This window comes from Symphodus melops (assembly GCF_947650265.1).
Source record: "Symphodus melops genome assembly, chromosome: 16".
NCBI classification, from domain to species: domain Eukaryota; kingdom Metazoa; phylum Chordata; class Actinopteri; order Labriformes; family Labridae; genus Symphodus; species Symphodus melops.
In genome coordinates this window covers 1,071,992-1,099,309 of record NC_136706.1, presented here as the reverse complement: position 1 = coordinate 1,099,309, position 27,318 = coordinate 1,071,992, and the positions used below count along the sequence as shown (strand labels likewise).

The following is a 27,318-nucleotide window of genomic DNA, read 5'->3' as shown; positions in this document are numbered from 1 at the left end:
ACAAATGGTATAAATCTCTCGTTTCTCGTCTTCAGGTCCTCGAGGTGAAGCCCTGCAGCATGGCCAGTCGGGGACGCTGCCGCACTTCCTGGAAGAGCCGACCGACGCTTACATCATCAAGAGCAACCCCATCAAGCTGCGGTGTCAGGCTCGGCCGGCTCTGCAGATCTTCTTCAAGTGCAACGGCGAATGGGTCCACCAGAGCCAGCACATGTCTCAGGAGCACACCGACCTGGGGACAGGTACGCAACACGTTAGCTCAGGTCACTGGAGGTCAACCTGGCAGGGCCCTCCAGTGCTAGAAAATGATGATGTGATAAAACTGCAGTTCCTCAAGTATCCACTTGGCTGCCAGATTCAAAGTATCCCCATTAGGCGCCGTATTAACGTGCAAATAACCATGTTTACAACCTGCGACAAAATATGTTTCATCTCTTTTAGTTTGACCTTTAGATAGCTTCATCTGCAGGCGTAGCTGCTAAAAGTAAACAATCAGGGGATCATCTGCATCGTTAGCGCTGCGTGAATGTGACCACAGCGTCAGAGAGCACGTAGATTAGCTGCGACTGATCGCAGGAATACAGTCGTCTTTAATTCTGTAATTGAAGCGTCTAACTCAGACCCACTTTTTATTTTATAACGAATTTAGAAAAAAGAGTTTTTGGTTGCTCATCAAACAACAACAGAAGAGGCAGCGTGCCGTGCTTCAGGGTCACTTTGCTGACACAGCACGTCCTGTGATGTGACTGTTGAGCATGCGCACATCACCCGACATTACGCCGGCAGAACCATATTCTGTTCAGCACTGGTGCACAGCAGTCAAATCTGTGATAGCACGGACTGAAGTATTCGAAATGAACCTTCCAAATGGAGCTTTATGAAAAAGCCTGCAGCCATGTTCAACCCTGCGAATACATCGGCCTCACCTCTGCATACTGCACACTGTGTCATATTTGATCTAAACTGAAATGACAACAGTTGGACCATGAAAGGCACCTACTACGACGATTTCAGCCTCTGACTTTCTACTCTGAACACTGTCTTTTAGTGATGCAACGTGCTGAAATGCAGTTGTTGTTGTCTTAACTCCAGAATGAAGTCATTCAAACCACAAAGAAAATTTCCCTTTTTTTTCCCCCCCTCTAAAGTCCAAGTATGTTTTCATTGCATCATCTCACTGTGGGTATTGCATATCGCAATACTTCACTTGTACTTATACTCCAAATTGGCAGAAAAAAAAACAGTTAATAATAATCCGAGATCCTGCACAATAATAAAAAGTATAGAGATAGATTTTTGTGATTCTTCTAACTTTAGATTCTGCTCCTGAATGCTCTGGATTGGATTGGACCAGAGAAGGTAGGCGGGGCTTTGAAGGCTGTTTTGGACGCCCCTGGCTTTGCCAGATATGAGAGCAGTTATCAGGTCAACAGGTGTTGCAGCGGTTAAAATCACTGCAGTCTCCCCAGATTGGGCATATTTTGTAATGAAAATGTTTCGTTGTCCATTTTGAAAAAAGTTCATTTGAAATATTCCCCTCGCATCGTAGTTCATGTGCACATCTCAAACACAGAGGCTGTAGTCTTCCAGACCGCCGTCCCAGGTTCAAGTCCGACCTGTGGAGTCTTTCAGGCATGTCCTTCCCCACTCTCTCTCTCTCTCTCTCTCTCTCCCTTTTTTCTGACTCCCACTAACGTTTTCCTGTCTCTCCAATGGGAGAATAAAAACCCCCAAAACAAATCTTAAAAAATAAAATGAAATTATAATTTTACATGACGCTGTTTTTTTGGGGTTTTTTGTGTTTGTTTGTTCCAAACTCAAATTAATGTGAGCTGAACAAACATGTCGGGTTTTTTTTTTATCGACACTGATAATTAGGTCCTGTGTCTCCGCTGGATATAAGATGACCATTATCTATTCAGATAACTCTCTGAAAGAGGTTTGAATGAAGGCAAAGTATTTACGAGCCTGCCCGGGCCGCTATTAGTGCGACAGTGTTGATGCTTCAGTTAACACACAGCTCCAATCAATATCTCCCTCCAGAGTTAACAACGGACCTCTAAATTTTTACTGCCTCTGGTCTGGATTCACAGCTCTGCTCCCATCTGGCTCCTTATCACCATTCATATCGGATTCCTCTGGGACAGACGTGAGGATGGAGAAATATAGGAGAGAGAGAGAGGATAAAAGCTGAGAAAGAGCATATCTTTAAAATCCAGCTGTGCTCGTTTCTCAGAAAGCAGGAAGATCTGTGGAGGTCTGGACTGTGTCAGCATGTGTCCGACTAAGCACAAGCTGCAGGAAGACGCCATAAAAAAAGTGTGAAATCAGAGTATTTTAGCATCTTTCAGGTAACCTTGACCTTTGTGGTGGTTTGGGGGGGTGGGGGGTTCTTGTAAGAATCTGCATCCGTAACCATGCATGATGTGACCCATCATTAGCCGAGAAAATGTTGAACTGTAAAAGTTTGCACTACATTTGCCGTGTGTTATTCTGAGGCCCGCTTCTTCTCCGTCAACACTTCCGTTTGTTGCTATAGTAGCGGTGCTCATTGTCGAGGGGAGTTACAGGTGACTCTTGCACAGTTTAAAGTTAATGAAGGCAGGAAGAAGTCATGCTGTTTTTAGAGAAGGCTGGAAGAAACTGTCTGCAGGACTCAATACCCCTCCTGTGGGTTAATGAAAAAACATGTACCATCTGCCATGTTTCTCACAAACAAGATAACAATGTCTTCTAATCAAGAAGTCATCTAGAGTTTTCTTTTGTCCATAGCTTTGCTTTCTGCAGCTGTTTTCATCTGTACTCTCTTCCTCGTAAGGAGCTGCAAACTTAGAAAGTAAAGTGAATCTCTGGTAAACATAATGAATGTTACTGTAGCTCTGTATATACTGGAAGTGTAAATGAACTTAACGCTCACATCTCCTCCTCTTTAGGTTGAATCAGTGTCCTCGCTCCTCTTCATCATGTGTGTGAAGTGTGTTGTTGTAAATCCACTCTGATCCTGTGTTTGATCATGTCTATAAACCCCTCTATTTCAGCCCTGCTCAGAACAGGCTGTTTCTGTGTCTGTAGCTTTAAATATGTAAATGAGCTGTGTCTGACCACGCCCCCTCTCTGGAAGGGCTCGGGTGTACTCGCTGCTTTCTGGCTCCATGTCCTATTGTTTACGGTGAGAAGGCAGACTCAGAGGGCAGAACAAACACCTAGCTGTGGGAGTGTCACCCACCTGGGGGAGGGGCTACTGCCCTTTGTGATGTCATGAGGGGGAAATCTCTAAACGGCCTGTTTGAGCACACATTTTCTGAAAAGTGGAGCTAATGAAGCCATTTGTGGGGGTTGTAAAAGATGGGCAGTGTTCTTAGTTCTCAGAAACTGTGTGATGCGTCCATTAATGGACATTTTGTTTGTCTCCTTTCTCCTTTTGAAGCAGCATCACATGAAGCAGCTGCAGCAATCTGACGTTTATTGGATTCTTATTTCAGAATAATAAGAAGTACTTTCATTGTTTCGTGTGGTTGGAGGGTTGATATGCAGCTGGATGGCGAGGGAGTTCAGGTTTAAAAGAACAAAGTATGAATCATGTGTGAGCCTCTGACAGACGCGTAGAGACGCTGAAAGAACAGACGAAGCATCAGTGTGAACACAGAGCTAAGAACAACGAACCCAGACGGCGTTTGACTTCACTCTTTCTTTACATATTTGACACCTGCGATGACGATGTTTAAAATGTTGCATGTTCTACCGTTTATAATCGATCACTTCAATTCTGATAGAAGAGCGCCAGCTGGAACTGGTAAGACCACAGTTTACATGGAACAACTTCAGCCAGTGCTTTTGTGTCGAACCCTCAGAAGTGCTTTTACTTCTCTGTGGGTAAGCATCTAAAAAAAAAAAAAAACGTGGGTCAAATATTCATGAAGAAGACATTTCCTCTCCAATCGTCAGAGCTTTGTAATCAGAAACAGCACGGAGTCATTTGGAAGTGGATGCAACAGTTTAGCAATTAGTACACATTAAAATGAACCGCGTAGTAGTGGTGGCCCTCTGGCACGGCGTACGAATATATTTAAAAAAAAAAAAAAACTGGTGCAGCTCCTTCATTTGATGCTGCTTCTGAAAGGAGAAAAACAAAATGTGCCTTGATGAATGCCAGCGTCAGATGATTTCTAAGAACACTAGACCTGGCCATCTCTTACAGCCCACACTTGGATGTGAGCGCACACTTCAGCCGCCTCCCTCTGAAAGCAGTAAAAAGCTTCTACTGGTAACATTATCATTGCTTTGTGTAACATTATTCGTGCACAGGCGAAGGTTTCCTGTCAAGCATGGTGGCATCATTTTTAGGGCCCCAAATAAAAGATTCCTCTTCCCACCTTTTCAATCTAACATTAAACGAGCAGGAGTGTAAAATGACTCCTCTTTAATGTGGAGTGTTGTTGCTTCCGGGCTTTTCTCCATTTCATATTTATTTGTTTTGTTCAGGTGAGCTGTGATGGGTTTTGGAACTGAAATGGAAAATCATAATAGCTAGCAGCAAATATCGTGCAATCTTTTTATGGCCTTTAGAAACGAGAACAATACAACCTCTCCGATGCATCTTGGTTAAATTGGTGAAAATGTTGCTAATGTGCAGAAATAATAACTTAATGTGAATGTTTGGATATTTGGCAAACTGAATATTCAAGCCTTTTTCCAGCACGGCTTTAAAAAGAGACTGCTGCTACATCACTGGCTCCTGCATGGGAAAACTAATGTGACAGCATCACATCCCATCAGTTTACCAATCAGATTCACAGCAACAGCTTCTGGACCTCCCATGTGATCTAATGCAACAGCTGAACCACAAAGTGCACTGTTAGGAAGCCTCTGTGTTTCCTCTTTTAGATAACGTACTGCTCCGGTAATTGGACCAACTTTTAATTGATTTTGCCTTTACAGGTGTATATCAATCATTACCAATCATTTTATTTATAATGTGTTATAATAATAATAATGCAAAACAGGAATAATAAAAATAATGAAGAAGAGCACATCACAACCTGCAAACCTGAAGTCTTCATAGAAATATATAGGCTCAAGTTAACAAAAAATCACAGGACAAATAATATGTGGAATAATGGGATTAAACATTTGATTTTAAACATGGATTTGTGCAGCTGACAACATAACATCATCATACAGAATGACTTCTCTCAGCACCCACAACTATGACTGACTTCTGGCGCCCTTATGAAACGCTGCATTAGCATTTAGCTCAAGCGCCGCTGCAGCCTCACAGAGCTGCAAACTTAACTATAGCCCCGAACATGTTTTAATGATGTACGCGACGGCGCCTTTTAAGGAGGAGGAGGAATGCATCCTGTTAGTCTCTTTTTTTTTTTTTTTTATCCTCTCAGCGCTTTGCACACAAACACAGCGACCAGAGGTTTTCTTTCTTCACCGTATTTTGTGCCATGATAATGTGTGGCATTGCTGCATGGACATGCTTTCAAACGCACAGGTGTGTGAAGAAGATTTGTCTGGAAAAAAAGAAAAACAAGGTCTCAGTGAGTGTTTCTAAAGCGTATCTCTAACCGAACGTGTCCACGCTCGGCCTGCGTTCGCAGACAGAGGTGGGCAAACACGCTGCATGTTGACAAAATGAACAATCTCGCCTCGGTCGAGACACTTCTGGCGGCTCATCCAGCTTCATCTGTAGGAGGCGGTCGAACAGCTGTATCTCAGTACAAGCTATTATAGTGTGACTCAGGTGGTAGAATGGCCCCTGGGTTCAGCAGCGAGCAGGGGGCTGTAGCTATTAAAGCAGTAAGCTGTGAATTAAATGCAGACAGACTCAACAACACATGCCCTGACATTGTTTGACCAGCGGCTCTGAGGCAGCGGACAGAGACCGTGTCTGTCCAGAGGCGGCAGACTCAGCCAGGGAGAGGGAGATATTTTTTTCCTCTTTGTGTTGTGTTGTTTTTCTCAGACACAGTCTTTGCTCATATGTGCCTCCAGGAGAAGAAAATATCCATTACAGCGTCTGCGAATAGCTTCAACAGCAAGAAGTAAACCTTTTCTATTCATGAAGCATGTTGTGTTTCTCAATCTGTGAGATGTGAAGCCGAGTGAAAATGTATTTTTAACACCATGTCACGGATAAATATTTTATACCTGCAACTCATCTCCTGCGCGAGCTAATCCTGACTGCTCAACCACCCATGACAATGAGCGAGTGTGAGCTCTATTTGTGTTTGGAAATCGAGTTATTTCTCGAAATGTGAAGCAAATTAAGTTTCTCTGGAAACTTTGTCCAACGGAGTCATTTAAATAGAAATAGAAGAGATCGGGTTGAGGCACGCTTGTGTCTCTCAACTCGAGTCAAAGTGGTGCATATTTTGTGAGTGATTTAAATGCACTTAAAGTTTAAGAATGGCTCTGGCAGGTGTCTTTAGCTCACAGAACAGAAACTGTAATTGCTGCACAGAAACCCTGCAGGCGAACGCCGGATCAAAGAGATCCACTAAAGGTGCTTGTTTTTTACCTCTGACATTGTTTTTCCAAGTTTTTGACAACAGTACAGAAAAGGAGTCTTCAGGAATAGACCTTTCTGTAAAAGAAGACGTTTTCTTTTTTACCAGAGGAGACTCGTACACTGGTCTCTTCAGGAATCAGATTTACAAAACCTGCAGACAGGTAAACACTCAAAGTCTGAAAGGACTTTAAAAATGTGAGAGAGCTCACACGTGACGACAAATCGTGACAGATTTAACAGTTCAGTTCTTGTAGTTTGCGGCGTGCAACGAGACGAGCAACTCCCAGCACAGCTCGCTCACACGGACAAAACTCCACTCTCCAAACGTGTAATCTCAAACGGTCGAGAGTCGTCCGTTCCACGTGTCGGTGCTCGGCTGTCTCTCTGCACAAACAGGATTTCTAATCTTTAAATGAAGTCTTTCCCGAGCAGATCAGGGAGGGTAAAAAAAAAACACTTTTAACACAGCACAGGAACATCTGGCAAGATCGTCTTTGGAACCATCAGATCATCGAACCTTGGGTGACTTTGGTCACAACGGGTTAGGAAACGTTTCTTATTGAGGCAGCAGTAAAGACAGTCCTGTGAGGGGTGTTAACTTTGTTTTAATATCATCAGTGCTGCTTTTTGCTCCTCACTGAAACAAATTGAATGCAACCTTTAAAGTCTGTTTTTGTGGCTGCTTGTTGAAGCTATCCACTGAAGCACTTCCAGAGCTGTCAGTAGCTTTCATTTAAACCCATGATGTAAGAAAATGTTCCTCTCGTTGAAACAATCAGACTCACAAATATCTTAACAGCAGCTCTTTGGGAGCATTGGCTAAATTTGCATCCTATAAACACATTCTCATATCTTTTCTCCAGCCGCTGTGGACTCTGTCCGATACCGACTGAAGCACTGACGAGCTAGCTAGCATGTTAGCATCCCAAGCTGCCTTATTCTGCACCAGCAATTAATTGAGGTTAGGAAAAGGTCCTGCCATGTCACATATGTGGTAAACATGAAACCTTCCAGAGTGTTTCGTTTGATGAATCAACTCTGCTGTTGGAGAAATGCTCGTGTTTTTAAGCGGCTGTTTCGTCTTTGAGCCTCGACGCTGCTGCGCTACCTGTCATAGTTGATCTTAGCCTAAAGTCCTTTGAGAAGGTGTTTGCTTTACAGACATCCACAGTCCAGAATATGAATGTTATCTGCAGTGTGGATATTTGTAGTGAACAGTGTGTCCAGTCCAGGCATAATATTGAATTTTTCAGGATGCATGAATCAGTTATGAGCTCCGGAGGAAGCAGAAATGTTTTGCCAGAGTGTTGAGAGAAAATTGTTTGACATTTTGGGGAAATGCTTCTATTTCTGCCCGGCCGAAAGTTAGATGAGAAGATCAGTAACGGTCTCATCTCTGGAAGCTAAATGTGAAGCTACAGCACAGTCAGCAGCCGGCTAATTTAGCTTAGCGCACAGACACAATATTCTTTGGGCAGGACCAGTTGCCCGGCAACAAGCAGATACAGGGGGAACACACTGGATCGAACCAAACAGCAGATATGACACTTTGTTTATGGAGCAAATTAAAACACAACAACACAAGTTTTAATGAGCTAGCATTAGAGGTGCGAGCAGCCCGCCATCAGGGAGAGGCCCAAGAGTCAAGATGACCCAGACATAACTGAGGAGGAAGGGGGGGGGGGGGGGGGGGTGCAGAGATCTAAAGTTGTTTCTACCGTGTCAAAATAAAGTGCAACATTTAACTTGAATTGAATGTAAATCAATAAGGAAGATGAGAAGACAAACATGGCTGACTTTCTGTCAGGTGAAAAAAACACAAGATGTGTGTAAAGAGGCCGAGGCACTTCTCTTCTGTAGATGTAAATTAGTGACACGTTTCTCGCTCCCCCCTTGGTTTCCTGGCGGCTGTGGCTCAGTTGGTGGAGTCCAAGTGGCAACCTCCGGAAAATTGAAGCCAATGCAGAAGCACAACATCTGCAGTGTCCACTTGAGGCTGGCTCCAGGAGCGCAGGAAGTCACACACACACATGAAAGGGCTGAAACAGCCTGAATAAAACAGCCTGGAACAAAATATCCAAATATGTTTGATTCGTTACTGTCATCACTGGCACACACTGCACGGGGGGGGGGATTTTTTATTTTTTTTGGGAAATGGCTCCGTTTAGATTTCGAGAACGATTCGTGTTTTCCAGAGTTTGGCGTGTAGCTGACCTGACTGACAGGTGGGCGCCGTGTAACGGTTTATCAAACCCGCCTCAGCTCCAGCTCTCAGCCTGCCGTTGAGTCGACTCAAAGTTAGGTTGAGACAGCATTTCCAATATGGTGGCTGCTGCCGATGAGCCTCCGGCGCCCCCTGCAGGAACAGGCAGGCGACTCCGGCTTCGTCCTTTAATATTTACAGTACACGGTTTTCACCAATAACACAACTGTTATAAACTGTCGAAATGCAAATTAACTAACCCTCTCAACCTATAAAAACAGGTTATTCAACAAACCTAATAACTGGATATTTCCCTGATATGTTAGCATGAAGCTAACTCCCCGAGATGTGAGAAACTGGGGAGTGTCTGCACCAGCAGATCCACTCCAACATGCTAAAAAAAAAGGAAACGCTACGATGCAGGAAAGCATGTCAACATATTGTCTAAAATGTCAAACACAGATTAGCGTGGTCATATAACCAAGACAAGAGTCTTTTGAGTACCAGGATGAAGCTTTTAGATGAGTTCACAAGAAGTGTGAAACGGAGCGTTGAGTGCTGAAGGAGACGGAGACACACGGGCATTAAACCTCTCAGCCTGTCTCATTACAGGTCTCATACCTCTCCAACAGCTGTGGCAATCACTGTGGCATTTTGAAAATGGCTCACTAAATAACAAGGAGAGTTTCTTCAGGTAAGATAATAATGTTTGGATGATGTGGAGTTTGTAGTCGTGAATGTAATAAAGGCACAACAGATCAGCTCTCTGAGCCAGATGGTGCCGATTTTTACAGAGGAATTAGAAAGTGCCGAGTCGGAGTAATGCTTCCTGTGATGCTGCTCACTCATATTTCACTGTGATTTTTATGTTTTTAAACGACGCGTGCTGTTGTTGGCTTTAATCGAATTTGCACAATAACCACAGAGGTAAGTAAAAGAAGTCGTAAAGTTTAGTTTGGGCCATTTCTATGACTGATTCCTGAAAGGACTCATTAATATTTCTGCTCTGTCACCCTGTAGTACAGCGATGAAAAAAAGAAAGATAGAAAGCATTTCAAGAATTAAAATGAGATGCCACTTTTGGCAGATGAAAAAAAAAAAAAAAAAAAAAGGAGGCCATGACGCGCGGGAATATTGCCTGCTGGTAATCCGGTGTTTTGTCAAAGGAGAGAAAAAGAGACAGACAGAGAGAGAGAGAGAGAGAGAGAGAGAGAGAGAGGTGATAATGAGAACACAGTGAACTTTTAATTGTCTCTCAGTTTTGTTTTTTTTTGTTTTTTTTTTTTACTTTAAGCTGCATGAGTCTAACACATCCAAAGATGTCAAATAAAGTTGCAGAACAGCACCCGACCTGTGAGTTGTGTGCAGACGTGTGTGTGTGTGTGTGTGTGTGTGGCTCTGCAGAAAGTTGGTGTATTTTTTATTTTTTATTTTTTTTTTAAGCATGGGATTTAATGAATGCAATGTTCTTTTAAAAACTGGAGGGTGCAGATATTTATTTTTATTTTTAATGTCCTGCTGCATTCAGAGGGTTGTAGATGTTTAATTACAGAAACTGGAGAAGGAAGCGTTTATATCTTGAGAGTAAAGCACCTGTAGATGACAAGAACAACCAATTAATTCTCCTGTTCCTGTGGAGTGTTTTCCTGGAATCACCGCTTCTTCTTTGCACGTGTTTTAATTAAAAGACGTTTGTTTACATTACAAGCGTCATTCCAGGAATTATTACTTCAGAAGTGTTGGGCATGTTTTTTTTTACTTTACTGCCAGAATGACAAAAATAATTAGCCAAGAGAAGCCAAAAATACACCGTGTTGTTTTTTTTGTTGTTTGGGAACATATCTATTCTTGCCACATAAAGGACGCCATGTTCACCAAACACACTGCTTTGTGCTGCCTCATTTGAATAGAGCTGCTGTGTGTTTGTGCTTCTGCTCACAGCGCTCGTGGCAAACACGTTTGGTTTGAAAAAGAGAAACAGAGAAACCAACTGTCATCGAGCTGCTCGTGATAGTGTTTGCGCTGCCATGGAAAATCAGCCAGACAGACGCCTCACCAAATAGGATTTCCTATAATAGATACAACAGCTAGGTGTACTAATAAAGACAAAACAGTCGAGCGGTGTACTTTCTACTTTTCCCTTCTGGCTTGTCGGTATCTGGTGAAGCAGAATTCAGCCAACACATTATGCTGAAATAAAAACTGAAGCCTCCAAGTCCTCGACGACGACTCGAAGAGAGACGAGTCCAAAACAACAGAAGAAGTACAACTTCTTGAGACCGGACTCGAGTAGGAAAGCTCTTTTCTCTAAATCCAACGATTTGTCTCTTAATCTGTTGGAGGGAAAAAAAAAATCTGAATGTCCTTCCAGCTGCCTTTCTGATGAAAGTCCATCTGTGCGAGAGGAGGAGGGAGGAGGCGCTCATTCAAGGAGCATTAATGAGACATTTGATGAACTGAAAAGTGACAGTGGCCTGTTCAAAAAAAAAAAAATTAAAAAAGATTCCAATTTGCCATGTGGGCAAAGTTTCAGCTCACTTGTTAAATGTATGTTGGGCGTAATCCCAGGATAAACCTGCAGAGGGCGCTGTGTGGCTTTTTCTGCAAATTGTTCCCCCGATCTCCCGAGACGGCTTCAAGCCTCGACGCTAAAACCTCTAACATAGACTCTCTGCACACAGCTCTGGAGAGCAGCCCTCCCCTGGCAGCCCTGCAGCGTTCTGCACACGCTGGAAGGCGTCCGGAGGTGGCCAATCAGAAGAGAGTCTTAAAGAGACAGCAGCTGAAGCTAACCGTTTCAGATAAATCCGATCATGCAACGCTGCTCCACAGGTGTCACAGACTGACGACATGAAAGGTGAACATGAGGAGAATATCCGACGTGATGTATGCAGCACCAAGAGCCTGAGACACATTTTCCCCTGGTGGCGATAAACGTCATCCCATCCTGTCCCATCACCTGGAGCTTTTTTTCTTTTTGTACTGTATTACTTCCAACTTTCGAAGCTTTATGTCCCAACCCTCCTTCCGATGTAAGATGGTCCTCAGGGTTCACTGCCCGGCCATCTTTTATGGATAGAACTGTAAAAAACGAACATCTGTGATGAGTATTTTTACTGCAAAGCACAAAAGTTCAATCATGAGTGAAGGCAGTGATCCTCGTAAAGACATGGCAGACTTGTTATTCAGGCACATTTTTCACCCGCAGATTTCCGTTTCCAATTCACAAATTTTTACAACTTTTTGTCATATTTTTTTTTGGGAAAAGCTGAGAGTGTTTTAAGCTTTCGGCTGCTCGACATTGTTGGTTTTTATTGGAAACGCTTAAAGATGAGTGAAGAGAGAGAGAGATAGAAGACTGTGAGAGCATTTCTGCTGCGGTCCACATCTGATATCTGAGTGAGTGAATGGACCTGAATGGACCTGAATGTCTGGCTTCTTATCAGGTCGTATTTATAAAGATAGTTTTCATTTCAGAAACACTTCTAGGCATTACTTTGTAGTGGTTGGAAGTTTCCCTGTGGGCATGCACAACAGTTCAAGGAAGAATCAGTCTTGTGTTCACGTGAGAGAGTTTGAGCCGTCCAGAGTGGATGTTATGATGTGGCTTTATGAGCATCAAATTCAGCCCTCACTTTAGCACTGAAAACGAGAGGCAGATCAGGGCTGACAGTAATGGCTGCTGCACATAAACTTGACTTTAGAGCGTTGTCTGCAGAGAGTTTCTTCAAGTCCACTGTCACGTCGTCGCTGCGGCTGTGACGGCGTGTCCAGGCTAATGCAAGACAACGTCCTGGATGTGTGTCCTCAGACTGAGAAAAGAGTTATTAATGAGAACAGAGACTGTTGTGTTTCGCTGTGTGCGCTGTATCCTGGCTTTCTTAAAGGTACAGTACGTGATTTCCCCGTAACCAAACAAAATCCTTCCTGGTGTGAGGTCATGAGATGTTTGTGCTCCGATCCGTCAGCTCAGAGTTTCTAAATGTCTCCGTTACAGGAAGAATAATCGACATGTTCCTCATCAATATCTCATAACTCCAGTGTGTGTGAATGTGTGTGTGAGTCCTGACTGTCTCCAGTGAGGGAGAAGCTGGAGTCCTGCTGGCTGTGTTGTTGTCAGAGCTGTGTTTACATGGACGGGACGGCCGGCTCCTCCCCTTGTGTATAAAATCTGTTTGAGTCAAGAAGAAGAAGAACATACTCACTGATTATTTGGATGAAGAGTTTTTAGATTACTGTGCAGGACACAAATGAAAGGACAAAGGTTTTTTTTCACATCGTTTTGATGCAGTCAAAAGGAGCGAAGACGAGTCATCAGCGCCCCCTCACATTGATTTTTACTCATTTCCTGTTTTGAGTTTATTGTGGTTTTAGGTACAAACACAGGTTATGTGTCAAACATGCAGAACAGACAGGAGTAGAAACTGTGAGTTATCCTAACTAGCTAGTTAAGCTAGTAGCTAGCTAAGCTAATTTACTTCCCTAGAAACTGGGTAGAAACTGTGAGTTATCCTAACTAGCTAGTTAAGCTAATAGCTAGCTAAGCTAATTTACTTCCCTTGATTCAGTAATGGAAATATTTAACAAGTCGATAACAATGTGTATGATGACTTGAGGACAAACTTTGCAAACTCTGAGGTGCAAACTTTAAAGATCAGAATAATGCTAGCATGAACATGTTAGCTTCAATGTTGTGAAAGCATTCAACTTTAAATGCTAACAGTACGTATAGTAAGTATGTGTGCTGGATGAGATCTTGACTGTGTTTATGTGGTTTGTACATGCTGCAGTATACAGTCTTTACTTCACAGGTAGAACAGATCTAGATCTCTCATTTTATTTCCAGCGCTAGCACCGCTATCGCTAACTTCAGAAAAAGGAGTTTTATCCCCTGAAGAAGAAAAAAAAAAGGTCCATTGATCAGCTGTCTGGACAGCTCGATTGTGCTGCACAGCACAGTGCTTCTCCAAATTGACAGCAACAATGTTATCCCTTTGTGATTGCTAAGCCTTCTGATAAACCACAGGCAGACAAGGCTCAGCTGGATATTCTTTGTAATCATCGCTTCCCAGATTTTAACCTCCCTTCAGGAAAATGGCTCCCACCGATAAACTCCTCGGAACACTTTCAGGAAGCTGTTTCCAGTCTTTACAGTCGGAGAGTCAGTTTCTCTTATTTACAGGGGAATAGACTTGCCTTTAAACTCCAAAGAAAACAAAACACCGCTCAGCCCTGATCCATCACATAAGACAACTTTATTTTTGTCTCTGCTGAAATGCTGTAAGAGATGGAAATAAGCGATGGAAGTCGGGCGATTATTGAAGGACAGAGTGAAAGCAGAGGAGGCTGGAACAGAGGGGATATCTGTGCTTATAGAGTTCAGCTGAAAGGATGATACCCCGATGGAGAGATAAGAGAACGAAGGAGGACATAGGAAAATGGAGAGGGAGCGACGGGGGGGTGAAAACGGATACCACATGGAAGGAGAGGATAGCAGCTCCTGCCGATTCAGCGATGGAGAGATAGCGGTTGAGGGGAAAGTGTTTGAATGCAGAGAGAAGTATGGATGTCTATTCCTGTTGATGCACTGTCAAAGACTGACTTCAGTGTTGTGTATTATGATCCCTGCCAGCTGAGAGATATCATCAAGGAGTCAGGATGAGGGGAGAAAAAGGTGGAGACGGGTGGGGTGGTGGGGGGGGAAAGCGAGAAGCCCTGGAGTCTCTCAGTGTCACTGAAAATTAGATAAAGAAATTGAAGCGAAACAAATGAAGTGGCCCACAGAGCGAAATCCACTTAGTATGCAAAACTTGCTCCTAATAAGCAGACACGCGGTTTCTGGATAAACATAAACAAGGCGAGTGTGTGTGTGTGGGGGACGACACGAATAAGGACTTGCAGCATTTTAATGGCTGAATTATCATGATTTTTTTATGCACGGAGTAATGCGTCCCTTTGGTTCCAGGATTAAGTATGACACACACAGCTGGGACCAGACTGAAGATGTTGCTGCGAGCATGTTCCGCTTGTCTAGCAGGGTTCATCTGAGTCTGGCCCTCAGCCAGCCCTCGCAGCCCCCCCCCCACATGCTGAGCTGCATGCCGCAATGTCACATCGCACAAACGTTTCCCCAAAGCCGAGTGCACATCAGACCCGCGGCCCCCTTCGCCGTGTCACACTCCATGTGCACGGCTGCCTCACCAGGGTCCCACAGACCAGCTCATCCCGTGTCACGTTAGCGTCCACAGCGGGCCTCTCAGTCTCGCGATCACAGCGCTACGCTTCTTCAAGTGCAGACTTTTATTTTTAATCACGTGTCAAAGAATCGTCATTTAAAGTCTGGATATTTTGGTTTGCGTTGATTTGGCGTGTGAAGGGAGGGGGCGTGGCTTTAAAGGCCACACAGAGGGGGAGGGGTTAGACGGAGCACTGAGGGAATGCTACTTTCAAAATCATGCTAGTTTGTAGACAAATTAGCAACCCTGCCTTAGAGCGAAGCCATTTTTAATAACGGCTTTTAAAACAGTCACATGACCTTGCAGAAAGTCGAGGTCATTCAAACGTTTTATGCTCAAAGCCTCTCAGCTCATATTGCATCGTGTTAGCGAACTGCTCGCTAAAAACAGGTTTTAACGTCCTCCTCCGCCTCCTTTTTTCTTGATGCTAATTGACACACAACTTTGACATCCAGTATTTTCCTTTCTCGACAGACTGTAAGTAGGACAGACAGAGACATCATGGACCTGCTTTAGCAGGGCTGAACCAGTCAGTGTAAGCTGCTTGGATCTGGAGCCACTTGTAGCTGGCACCGCCCGTTTCCCCTCGGGGCCTTTTCATAGACTCAGCCAAGGCGAAACAATGAGCCAAAGCTGGGAGAAATCACACCACCGGCCATGTGCCAGACAGACCAAAAAGAGAGACAGAGGAAGAAAGCGAGACCGTGGGATGATCCGTTAGCATCAGCATTAGTGTGTCTCTTCCACACTCTTTTATCGGGGGCTAAATTAGAGACACATTAAAGGACATGATTGAAGGGGCAGGAGGAAGCTGTGTGTCTGTTGTCGAGACGTCATGGCGCTCCGTCGACCGCCAGCGGCAAGAGCCTGAAGAGAGGAGCGGCAGAAAGAGATGCAAACAAGGAAACGGGGCTTCCAGGGACGGGAGCTGACCGGGAGCTGTTTGTTTTCCTGAACGCAGAGACGTGACCGCATGTCATCGACATGACCGAGCGAGTGATTGGATAATTCCTCCGACACGGAGTCACTCCAGGCCACTCGGAAACGAGGCTAAGCTCTCTGATCTCCGCCAAATGTGAGGGAACCTGCGAGTCGGACTGTCGCCCTCGTTTCTCTCCTTTGTTTATCTCCCTCTCAGCAGCAGCAGCTCGGCCTTCTCCCACACAAAGACAAACACCCGCCCTTCCATGCGTGACTGCATTTATTTTAAGTGTTTCGTGACTCTGTGTTTTGTTTTTTGTTTTTGTTTTTTTGCACGCTAGCTTTGCACATCTTGTTGTTGCATGTTTGTCTGCTGAAGAGGAGAAGAGCCAGACGAAGGTCGCGTCGTCTTCACGTGCTCAAACACTGGACGCTGATGTCTGTGAAGGAAGGTCGCTGGGTGCACGTTTCAGCCAGCGATGAGACGGACTGGAGGTAACTGGTCGATGGGTCAGTCGAGGTCGTGGCTAAATCTGGTTGTAAATAAAGGTGTGACGTGGACTAAACGTCCAGCAGATGGCGCACTTCAGCACCATGTTTATTCAGCGTCCTCCGGATCGGAGCTCAGTCGGGTTTTCTGGCACAGTCTCAACAACGCTCTCTGCTTGACCCGCCATGTCGGCGTCGTGCTCGACCTCCTGACCTCCTGAGCTGAGCGGCCACTTTGTGTACTCACATCGTCACAAACAGAGAAACCTGTAATTCTGTAGTTTTTCACGTGACGCGTCGAGCGGACACGACGTGTTTGTCGTTGCCGTGGAAACACCTGACGTCACATCGGAGGCGGCTGCAGGAGGTGCAGATGCGTTAGCTGGTCTGTAATCAGGTCGGTTTCACCCGCTCATGTTGACTCGGGTGGAGGAACGTTACACTCTGTGCCTCGAAAACTTCTTTTTAAAAACATTTTGTTCTTCTAAGATTTCCTCCATCTTCTTGAATGGTGAAATAAAGATTTTCTCTCTTGTGTGTGATTTTCTGCCTGGCTCTAATACGCCGAGTCATTGTGTCGGCAGATATTTCAACAATCTGACGTGACGTCTTCGTTTCAATCTTCTGCGACACGAAGTGATGTGAGAAGCATTTGTTTACTTCGAACAAAGAGAATATGTTTCCCACCCGGTGTCCCAACAAAGAGCGCTCTCTCTCTCTCTCTCTCTCTCTCTCTCTCTCCCTCTCTCTCTCTCTCTCTCTCTCTCTCTCTCTCTCTCTCTCTCTCCCTCCCTCCCTCTCTCTCTCTCTCTCTGGGAGCAGTTGTTTATTTATCGTTGTTTCTTCTGTTTTCTCCGACATTGATAAAGACGAGGAGGTTTGATCATTAATAAAGAAGCCGCTCTGCGCGCTGCTTCAGGCTCCAGCGGTGAAATCCTCGTCAAGAAACCCTGGTGAGATTCAGAGGTTACATCAAAGACCGAGATGAAGGTGTGAGGAGTCTTCATTATTTCATTACTTAATCACTCTTCACTGAGAGGAACAAACAGGGGTGTTTTTTTTATGTATTTATCTGACCCGCTCTGAGACCAGAAGCGTGCACGGAAACAGAAACGAAGCTCGATGATGCAACGAGACGCCGCCGAGTTCTTAACGTCACATCGAACATCAGATTACATCAGATCTGTGTCTAATTATTATTCCTACAATGTCAACCCAGCGGAGAAAAGTCCTGCACGTCCCGTCCTGTCGCCATGACAACAGTTTGTTGACAGCTGACGCGGCTCCGTCATTTTTCACTGCACGTTTTACATTTTAAATTGTTCTTGTTGTCTGCCGATCGGACGCGGAGCGAGGAAGACGACGTGGAAGGCTAAACCACGGAGAATATCGTGCGTTTTAGAAAAAGAGCGCCGCTGACAGATTTATCACTTGAAGCGCTCGTAGAATAAGAGCAGCAAACTCTCCCTCCTCATCCGAGAAAGAGATGACCGACGATCCAGAGGTGGACGCGAGGCCTTGAAGTTGAAAAGGACTTTTTAAACGGATCCATCATGAAACGTGTGTTTGTGTTGAATCTGCAGTGGGAGGGCAGAACGCCGTCTTTGTTGTTCTTTTCTTTGTGTTTAATCAACGTGCTGTAGAGGCTTCCCAACCTTCCATGTGCAGGAACATCTCCGCTGACATGTTCACAGAATGAAACAGAGGTTGTACTTTACACTGACGTCAAAGGAAGCTAACAAGTGTTTCTCCCAGCTCATCTCCCGTCAGCTGTTCACAAATCAGAGCGAAGCTCGGCCTCTCGTGGCTCATCGCCGCCTGCGCTCGTAGCTCGTCTCTCTGCAGGCTTCGAGCGTCCTGTCGAACTGCAGACGGCAGCAGCTTAGACACGGGCCGGATTAAATGAAAACTAATAATGCGAAATGAAAGGTTATCGAAGGGAGCCTAATGAAGTAATGTAAAACAGAAATGTTCTCTGAAGACACTTTAATCCTCGGCAATGACTGACTGATATTATGAACTGCACACACACACACACACACACACACACACACACACACACGGAAGCCTCTCCTTCTTTTCAACGCTGCAAATTAGAGACTTAATCACAAGCCTGATTAAGAGAGGCTGAGGAAGATTTAACTTCAGGAAAATAAAAACAGGAGATGATACTCCAAGCGAGGGGGGCAAAACTGTCAACGCATCACGACAAACGTCGGCTCTTTGGGTTCGACGCCGCCGACCAGGAATGAACTCCAGAGAGAAAGAAGCGTGACACTGACAGAAACATTTTCTGACTCTTTTTAGGATTAGTCACGAGCGTCACGCCGTTTCCTCTCGGAGATGCTGCACTCAGCAGAAATCAGTCTTTACAGCCGCGACAGAGAATCACACATCAACGCTACGGAAGCCCTGAGCGGACATGCAAGAGCCACAGCCGCTGAACTGAACTGAAGAGAGTTTATTTAAGTTATTGGGACGATGCTATTAAACAGTATTGAACAGTAGAGCATGAAAGTGATAGAGAGTTGATTGATTACTAAATTCTAACTTTCCTTCTAACTGTGTGTAAAATAGACATTCAACTACATAAAGCCACATAACCCCAGAGACAGTCCATGTAGCTCTATGATAGGATGTGAGACGACACGAAACAACACAACACGATGTGACAAAGAAACGACGTCACACATGATACCACCGAACACGATGTGATCCGAGACAACGGGACGCGATATGACGCGAAGCGATGCAACCCAAGAAGATCAAATAAAAGACGATGTGATGCGTGATGAGATGAATCAACACGACACGTTGATGTGACGTATCAGCGGCCAGCAGACTTCATGTTCAACAACTTTCTGACTGACTATCAATAAGCAGGAATCAGGAAAACAGATGCTAGCGAGCGCTTCGCTAGTTAGCATGCTCGTACGCAGCTAGTTATTGGTGAATGTTATTGACTTAATAAAAAGTTCAAACAGCAAAGCTACTGTGAAACAGTGATAGTGTTTTTGTCTCTCAGGTTAACATCAGCTGAGATTTTTTCCCAAAATACATAAAAAAAAACAAAAGATGAAAAAGTAACTTTTAAACCCTGTTGTTTTGTTTTGTTTGTCTGATTGGTTGTCATTGTTTCCGGGAGTAACAGAAGATGGAGAAGTTCCAGTCTCAGTTAGACAAAGGAGTGCGTGCCGTGGCGTCGGTGGCGTACGGACCAATTATCTACTGACTTAAGCTGCTGCAGCTTTTAATCACACTTGCTGTTGCCAACGGCAACCCCAGGAAGCCCAAATTTGATCCCACGTTGATTTTTTTTTTTTTAACAGTCTGATTCGGTGCATCTCTTTCCTCAAACTTAGCTGACGAGCAGTGGAGGAGAGATCCGTCGTCTGAACCGGGCTGAAGTTTGTAATGAGAGCAGGGGACGTCTGCTCGCTGGCGTCGGAGCGGTTAGAAGTTTGAACTCGGCTGCTGCTCCTCCCTGTTGCATCGAGCCGACGCTCACAAACATTATTTAGCTTTTTACAGAGACACAGACTCTGTTTTAACGGGACCTCTGGGTCATGAAGGAAGACAGAGCATCAATCAAAAGTTGACACTAATGGATGCTACATGACAGTAGTTATGGTAATCTGCTTCCTCGTATAAACAACATAAAGTTACTTGCTACATAATGTAATGCTCTGTGTGCCTTGTTAAGCTGTTTGGCCTCTCTCAAACTCACTGCTGCTTATCTTTGCCATTTAATCCGCACTGCCTACTCTCCTAATTGTACCCACTGGCTCCAGTAATACTAGTTTAAATTGAAGGGGTGGGTGTTTGTCTTTGTCCCTATCCATTACACCCCTCTGTGCATTTTTAATTGCATGCTACGGGGAGCGACGAGTTTGAAGACTCGACACCAAAATGTGTAGTTAATACCTCTGTGTGGATATTTTAATGAATCCATTTAAGTTTGCTGGCTGGATCCAGGCGGCCGCCATGCCAGACTGATGGGTATATATTAGTTGAAAGCAGCAATTTCCCCACACTCCCCAATAAAGCCACCTATCATACATTAATGGTCTGAGCCTGTCATCTTTTGTCGTGCATAACTGAAACACCAGGCTTTTAAAAATCCCATCAGCCGTCGCAGAGAGCCGTCGGCCTCACGCCTCGCTCGTTACCAGAGACAATGCAGAGATGATAATGAACGAATGACCCGGGTGACATCAAGTTAAAGTCCTGCTGCAGACGTAAAGAAAAAAAAAAAAAAAAAAAAGAGGATGTTATTGTCATATGTTCACATGCATCACTTAATTGCATTGTTTGGCTTCTCTTTTCATTCTTAAATTACAGCCTCTTGAAGTGTTTCAAAGAGACGAGATGAATCCTCGTTCGCTCTCTCTCTCTCTCTCTCTCTCTCTCTCTCAGGCTGATGTGTTCCTTCTCTCCGTTAATGCCTCCGCTGCAGAGCATTTAGTGTCACTTGTTTGGAAATGGATTATGTTCCACAGACTCTCAGAGAGGGCCTCTCTTTGTGCATTTTCAAGAAATACGTACATGTTGCATCGCTCGCCCTCGTTCGTCAAAATGGAAGTCTATACAAAGAGAAGAACTGTAATTATAGATATCAGTATTTACAATCAGGAGGACAGCTCTATGATTTTTTGGACAAAAGTGTAAGAGAGATTGCAGTAAATAAAAGCGTCGTCTGTTCACTTGTCACCAAAGGATCTTCTCCATTTCCTCTGCAGTCACTTCGAGTAGCGATGGAAAGAACGAGATCTCGGATGCAAGCTGCAGAAAATGTTCTTGGTTACTTAAAGGCACACTTTGTAAAAATCCGCCACCAGGGGGCTCCCTATTAAAAACTATAACAAAAGAGGTCGTTGAGAATCATGGGAGTGATTCTCTCAGCTGTCCCTGTCTTAGAAAAAGCATCAATACAAGATTTTTTTTTTGCATGTTCACGCTTGTATCACAGAACCAAATAAGTTGTGGAAAATTGCCTGTAAGATTTCTGATGTAGAAGTGAAATGATGAGGTTTCTACATGTGCAGAACTTTAAAGAGGGGAAACGTTCACCAGCACTGACTCTCCTGACCTCAGCTTGACATCAGAGGAAACTGCCTGCTGTTGCAATATGTTAAACTCCCTGCTGAGTGGATGAATCCTCTTCAGACATCTCAGGGATATTTACAACACTGGCCACAAGCCCGCCTGATGAGATCATGATGACATTTAAAACTGCAACATGTCACATGGAAGGAGTCTCTCCTCTATACTGTACCGCTTCTGTTTTCTGAACAGAATCTCCCTGAAAATAATTTGACTTGAGCGGCGCTCCTTCTTCTTCTCCTCCTGGCAAAATGGCAGATCTGTTTACTGCTGATAATCTAATCAGATTCAAATTTCCCCTCATCATGCTTCCCCCACAAACCTTCATCTCTTTGATTAATCACCTCTCTGATGTAATGAAAGCTAATCCCGCAATCTCCCATCGTGTCTGCAGGGCTGAAGATCCGCGAGGTGATGATCAACGTCTCCCGTCAGCAGGTGGAGGACTTTCACGGCCCTGAGGATTACTGGTGCCTGTGTGTCGCCTGGAGCCACCTGGGAACCTCCAAGAGCCGCAAGGCGACCGTGCGGATCGCCTGTAAGCACCTCAATGTCACTTTGATAGCTCACTGACCTTATTGTCCCTGAAAAGGTTATTCCTCTTCAAAGCATGCTTGTAAAGGCGGCATCATTTTTCTTCATGTATGTGTGAGTGAGGCAGAGAAGGTCAGACATGAAACAAATCTTTTTTTCATATTTCGGTGCTCTTTCATGCTGTCCTGGTTGTTCTTTAACGCAGCCTTGTTTACTTTCTTCCCCCCAGACCTGAGGAAGAACTTTGAGCAAGACCCCCAAGGCACCGAGGTTCCTCTGAACGGCATGATTGTGTTGCACTGCCGGCCCCCAGAGGGAGTGCCGGTAGCTGAGGTGAGGCGCTTCAAACACAACAAGCTGCTTGCAAAGCTCAATCACATGTCTGCTCTTGATTAGGGATGTTCCTCGCTACAGTGTCCATGTTGATTTGAAGGATCAAAGCCTCAGCAGGTAAACACGGTCTCGTGGGTTTTGCGAGCCTTCAGTCCTCCTTGCAGGTCGGGTGGATGTGCGCCCGTGTACCTGACAGAGCCCACATACAAAATAACCTTCTACCGCGCTGCGCCTCCGAGATGCCGTCCCTCCACTGTGGTGGTCTGCCGCAGGCCTTTGAACCCGAGCTACACCCCCATCTAGTGGCGGACAGCTGCATTACAGCTTAAACACTACATTGGAGCAGCGTTGTAAACCTCTTTTGTTCAGAAAAATACAATGATTGATTTTATTTGAGGTCACATCCTCGTGTCCAGGGGGAAATAAAGCCAAAATGTGCAGTTCTTCAAGTGGCCACTAGTCCCTGAATACAAAAGTGAGTCCCTCCCCATTAGACCAACATTGGCAACAATATAGAGTATTACTAAGGCTTGATATTACCATTACAATAGCTGTTTTTAGGAGTGACAGCACCTTATTTCTTGGCCCTGTTTGAGCAAACATCAGTCAGATGTGTTTTTTTTTTTTATTGCGTCAACAGGCGGCCAAAGACGTCTTTATTCCTCCACATATAAAAATAGTGTTTAAGTGTTATTAGCGCTTATTAGCAGGTATCTGTGTGTCTGTGCCTATTGTTGCCAAGCTTGTTAGCTCATTTGCCTGCTTCTGGTTCCCAGCAGACAGTCTCGTTTCTCCGCACCGGAAACACCGGAGCTTAGTCATAAGAGACAGTTGTCGTAGAATTTCCCGGTACATGTTGTTCAGAATGTGCGGATAAAAAATAATGAAGGCAGAGCTGCTGTATCTGAGTAAAAATATGCAATTTATTGAGTTTCTCCGGCTCCTTTTGTCCACGTTAGAGTGAGCATCTCCAAACGAGGGGTAATATCCGCCCATGTGCATCGCTCTGTGCTCTGCTTGCTGCTAAAAGGCTGCACAGCTATGACTTATTTAGATGTCATGTATTCATTTCACTCTCGCTATCATTCCCCCTTCTCCTCCGAGTGTTTGTGTGTGTGTGTGTGTGTGTGTGTGTGTGTGTGTGTGTGTGTGTGTGTGTGTGTGTGTGTGTGTGTGTGTGTGTGTGTGGGTGTGGGTGTGTGTTTGTGTGTAAAAGAGAGAGCCTGTCATAGCCATTTTAATTTTTACTATGAATATAAAATGAGGCTCTCACAGACCGGTCCTGTGGAGTGCTCTCTGTGTGTGTGTGTGTGTGTGTGTGTGTGCACATGTGTGTGTGTTGTTGCTGTGCTCTGATGTTGTGTGTCTTCATGGGAAGCCTCAGTAGGCAGATGTGTCAATATCAAAGCCGGTGTGCCCAAGCATCTGAAGCTTTGCATTTACTTAAAGACACAGTCCGTGAACCGAGCGTAAACAAAGTGACAGCCTCACCGGCACATTTCAAAGCGTGCGACTGGAGCCGCGCTATAACTCCCCGAGTGATTGACAGCTCCTTGCATTCATCGACTAATAAGTTATTTATGTTGGAAGGCCTCGATCAGAAACACAGTTTGAGCTGTTAAAAGCAGGCTGTGTGTTAGAAGAGGAGGTCTGAAGAGTCAGGCCAACATACCTGCATGCTGACCTCATGACCCATTGGATTGGATTTATTTTAAAATTCTGATGTCAGGTGGATTCAGAGCTCGAGGTGATTCAGAACATTATTTCACCGAGTCTCTTTTCCAGCACGCTCGGTTTTGTTGTGAAAAATACGATGAGGTGTAAGAGGGTCGAACTTTGCTTCCGATGGAATAACTCGACGCATCATGACAGAACGCAGAAGAGCCAAGGTTAAAGAAGACATCTTCATCGAGCACACAAAAGAGCCTGCATCTTCACCGCCAGCGTGTAGGCGGGGTTTTGGTTTGGCCAGATCTGATCGACAGTGACCCCACAACCCACACACATCTGTTTTTCAACTAAGCCCCGCCCACTTTAAACCAGTCAGAAAAGCTCAGAGGGAAAGGAAAAACAACAAACAGCTCTCGTGTGAACCAATTAAAATGAGTTTTAACTTTGGGAGGAGATCTTCTCACCCTGTCGGATGTGTTCAGACGTGTTGTCAGACGCTGGTTGGGAAAATGTGTTTTTAAGCTCCTTGAAGGCTATTTCACGATGTTTGCATCATTATGGAAATTAAAGTTTGTTTTCTGCTTCATTGATATCACAGCAGCACAATAGTATCATTATGATACCAATGATAGGAAATATAATCACCATATCTATCATTAATTACTGCAGCGATGGTTTAAAGCAGGTATTTTTGAGAGTATGAACTGCTCCTGTTTCCATTTAAAACAAACAGATGTAACCGTCTGAAAAGATGAAATAAATTAACATCTTAAACACCTCAGAGCATCGTTTACAGGATATTTGTTGGTTTATTTTTAATAGTAATTCAAAACAACCATTAAGGAACATTATCCAGCACAAGTGGAGTGCTGTGAGATTCAGCCTGCTAAATGGATGCAGCGCCCAAATGGATCGCCGCGCAGACTGGCGCACCAGCGTTAGGCTGCTGAGTAAGTCGTTCATCTGCTTCCTCGTTCTCACAGTGTTTGCTTAGCTGTTGTGTTTGGAGTCGACCAATATGAGGGCTGTTTTTGTCTTCATGTGGCCTCGACAGTGGATTCAAAAACCTTAGCTTTAGCGAGCTAGCTTACAAATGGATAGCTTGAGACGTCTAACCCGAGAGGCTCCCGACTTTTTTCCTCTGAGCCCACTCCACCTGTACCTACAGTAAAAAAAAAAAAAAAAAACCCGAACCCTAAATCACATGAATACATAGATTTCAGAATCAATTCAATGCTGACTAGCCTGATATTTTTTAGCTTTTTAGCTCTACAGGTCGGGTGACCAGGTGTTCCACTTGGTGCAGAACCAAAACCACGTTTTCATCTTTCCCCCCCCCCCCCATGTCCCACAATCTGAGAAAATTCCCCCGTCTTTGAATTGCTTAAGTTCTCTGAAGTGGAGGACAGTCGCCTCTCTCAAACCTGCAAGTTGTCCAATGATGATCCAATGATCAGAGAGGTCGAGATAAGAGAAGGCTGCTGGGGTCAAAGACGGCGGTTCTTTGGTCTTTCGGGGCCCGAGGCAAAAAAATTACAGATTTCGTCCCCTTTATGTTTCTTTTGCAGAAGTTAGGTGATAAAAGTGTCTCCCCCCCATATTTAGGACGAGAGACAATCATCCTTTGACAAAGACACAACCTATAGGGACGACAAAGAAACGAGTTTCAGCTCCAACAAAGTCTGAAATCTGGAGTGAAGCAGATCTACTGTTCATCTTCAGTTTCTTTTTGTTCTCACGTGAAAGACTGAACATTGGATGTGATCACCCACCCGCCCAAAGTTTAAAGAAGGGGAAACTTAAATGGTAAACACCAGTCAGTTCTCTCCAGCTCAAAGCCTTTTTGGTCCAGTAATATTGGTGCTTCACGCTGATTACCAATAATCAAGCTTTCTGCTTTAAGCCTCCTCTGAGATGACCATACACTCATCCACAGCTCCACTAATGCACATCTAAGACTGTGTCTATTTTCAGTGTGTGTGTGTGTGTGTGTGTGTGTGATGAATGATTCAGCTCACACAAATGGAGCATCGGTGTACCACGAGGCTCCCACATGCATTGTGGTCATCAAATAGGCAACTCTTCATGCATTCATTAATGGGGCTCAAGCTAACAAAGAAAATGGCAATAGTAAATAATGCAGGCACAAATCCGTCTCGCTCTGCGATGACTTTCAAGAGGGAGGGGAAGAAAAAAAAAAAGAAGAAAACTCCACTTTTCTCTTTCTATCAGTAAAGTCATTGCTGAGATGTAAAAGCCTTCATTTTAAAAAGCAACGCTGTGAAATTTAGTCTGTGAGAGAAGAGAGTCTGAGTCGAAGGAATTGAGGTCAGCGTTCAGAGCGATCTCTTGAACTCTATTTGTATTCTCACGCATGTTTATTTCAGTCCTGACGTTCCCCTTTGAATCTTTTCACATTCCTTTGCAATTTGCGACGCGTCCTGATGAAAATTAATAGTCCTGTTGTGGAGGAAAAATGCACTCGACAAGATGCAAATGAAACCACTTCCAACTTCTGCAACGCCGTTTTTTTAAAGACGTAAACGCCGCGCGGCCCGACTTTACAGCTCCAAATCCCCTTATGTCGCCGCTCTCTTCAGGCTCTCGGAGGCAACACTAACTGTGAGAGAGGGAAGAAGTTTATCCGCGCCTCGCTGTGACTAAGCCACCCGGGAGTTTACTCTGCTGCCTGTGTGGGATGTTAATGAAAGTGAGAGAATGCCGTATTATCTGTCCCAGCAGTGATAGAGGCAATAATCTGTGCACGCTGTAAGACCCTCCACTGAGAGGGTATCATAGTAAAACAGCTTAGCTTTATTGGTGACAAGAGTCAAGATGGCCAAATCTTTACACGCTGCTTCCCCTTTTATAGAGCACAATCACTTCATAACGCCGATTATTTTAACTTTATGTAGACGTTATGTCTTTAATGGCTTTGATTCCAGCGCGATAATCACGAGCCAGACGGAGATTACAAACACATTTTGCTGTTGTTGTTGTTGCTCTTTCACTCTATGATCCATTACGCGTTCCCATTACTCCCATTATGAGTCACAGAGGGGCCGGTGTCGATCCCAGCGGCTGTTAAAGCATTAAAAGACTTTTTTTTTTTTTACACATGCACTCCTGAACGTTTTAAAGGGGGAAAGTTCAGAACAGTCCGCACGCTGAAGGTGCCGTGTCACGGATGTCGAGTGATTTCTCACTTGCAGAAAACTCTGGAAAAACTGCAGATTTTTTTTTTCTTTTTTCCAGGAGCAAAAAGCAACAATATCTCGGCTCTGACTCGACGCAGAGTTTTTTCTTCTTTG

General features: G+C 44.5%; 1 protein-coding gene across 2 annotated transcripts in view; it reads left to right on the top strand.

Moving 5' to 3' along the window:
* LOC306837383 (netrin receptor UNC5D-like) overlaps positions 1-27,318 on the top strand; it is a 171,247-nt gene that overhangs the window by 93,915 nt on the left and 50,014 nt on the right. For both annotated transcript variants that reach the window (XM_079365037.1, XM_079365036.1), the window contains exons 2-4: positions 36-242; positions 21,864-22,007; positions 22,233-22,336. In XM_079365037.1, the coding sequence (XP_079221163.1) occupies positions 36-242; positions 21,864-22,007; positions 22,233-22,336 (455 nt within the window). The remainder of the gene's footprint in view (positions 1-35; positions 243-21,863; positions 22,008-22,232; positions 22,337-27,318) is intronic.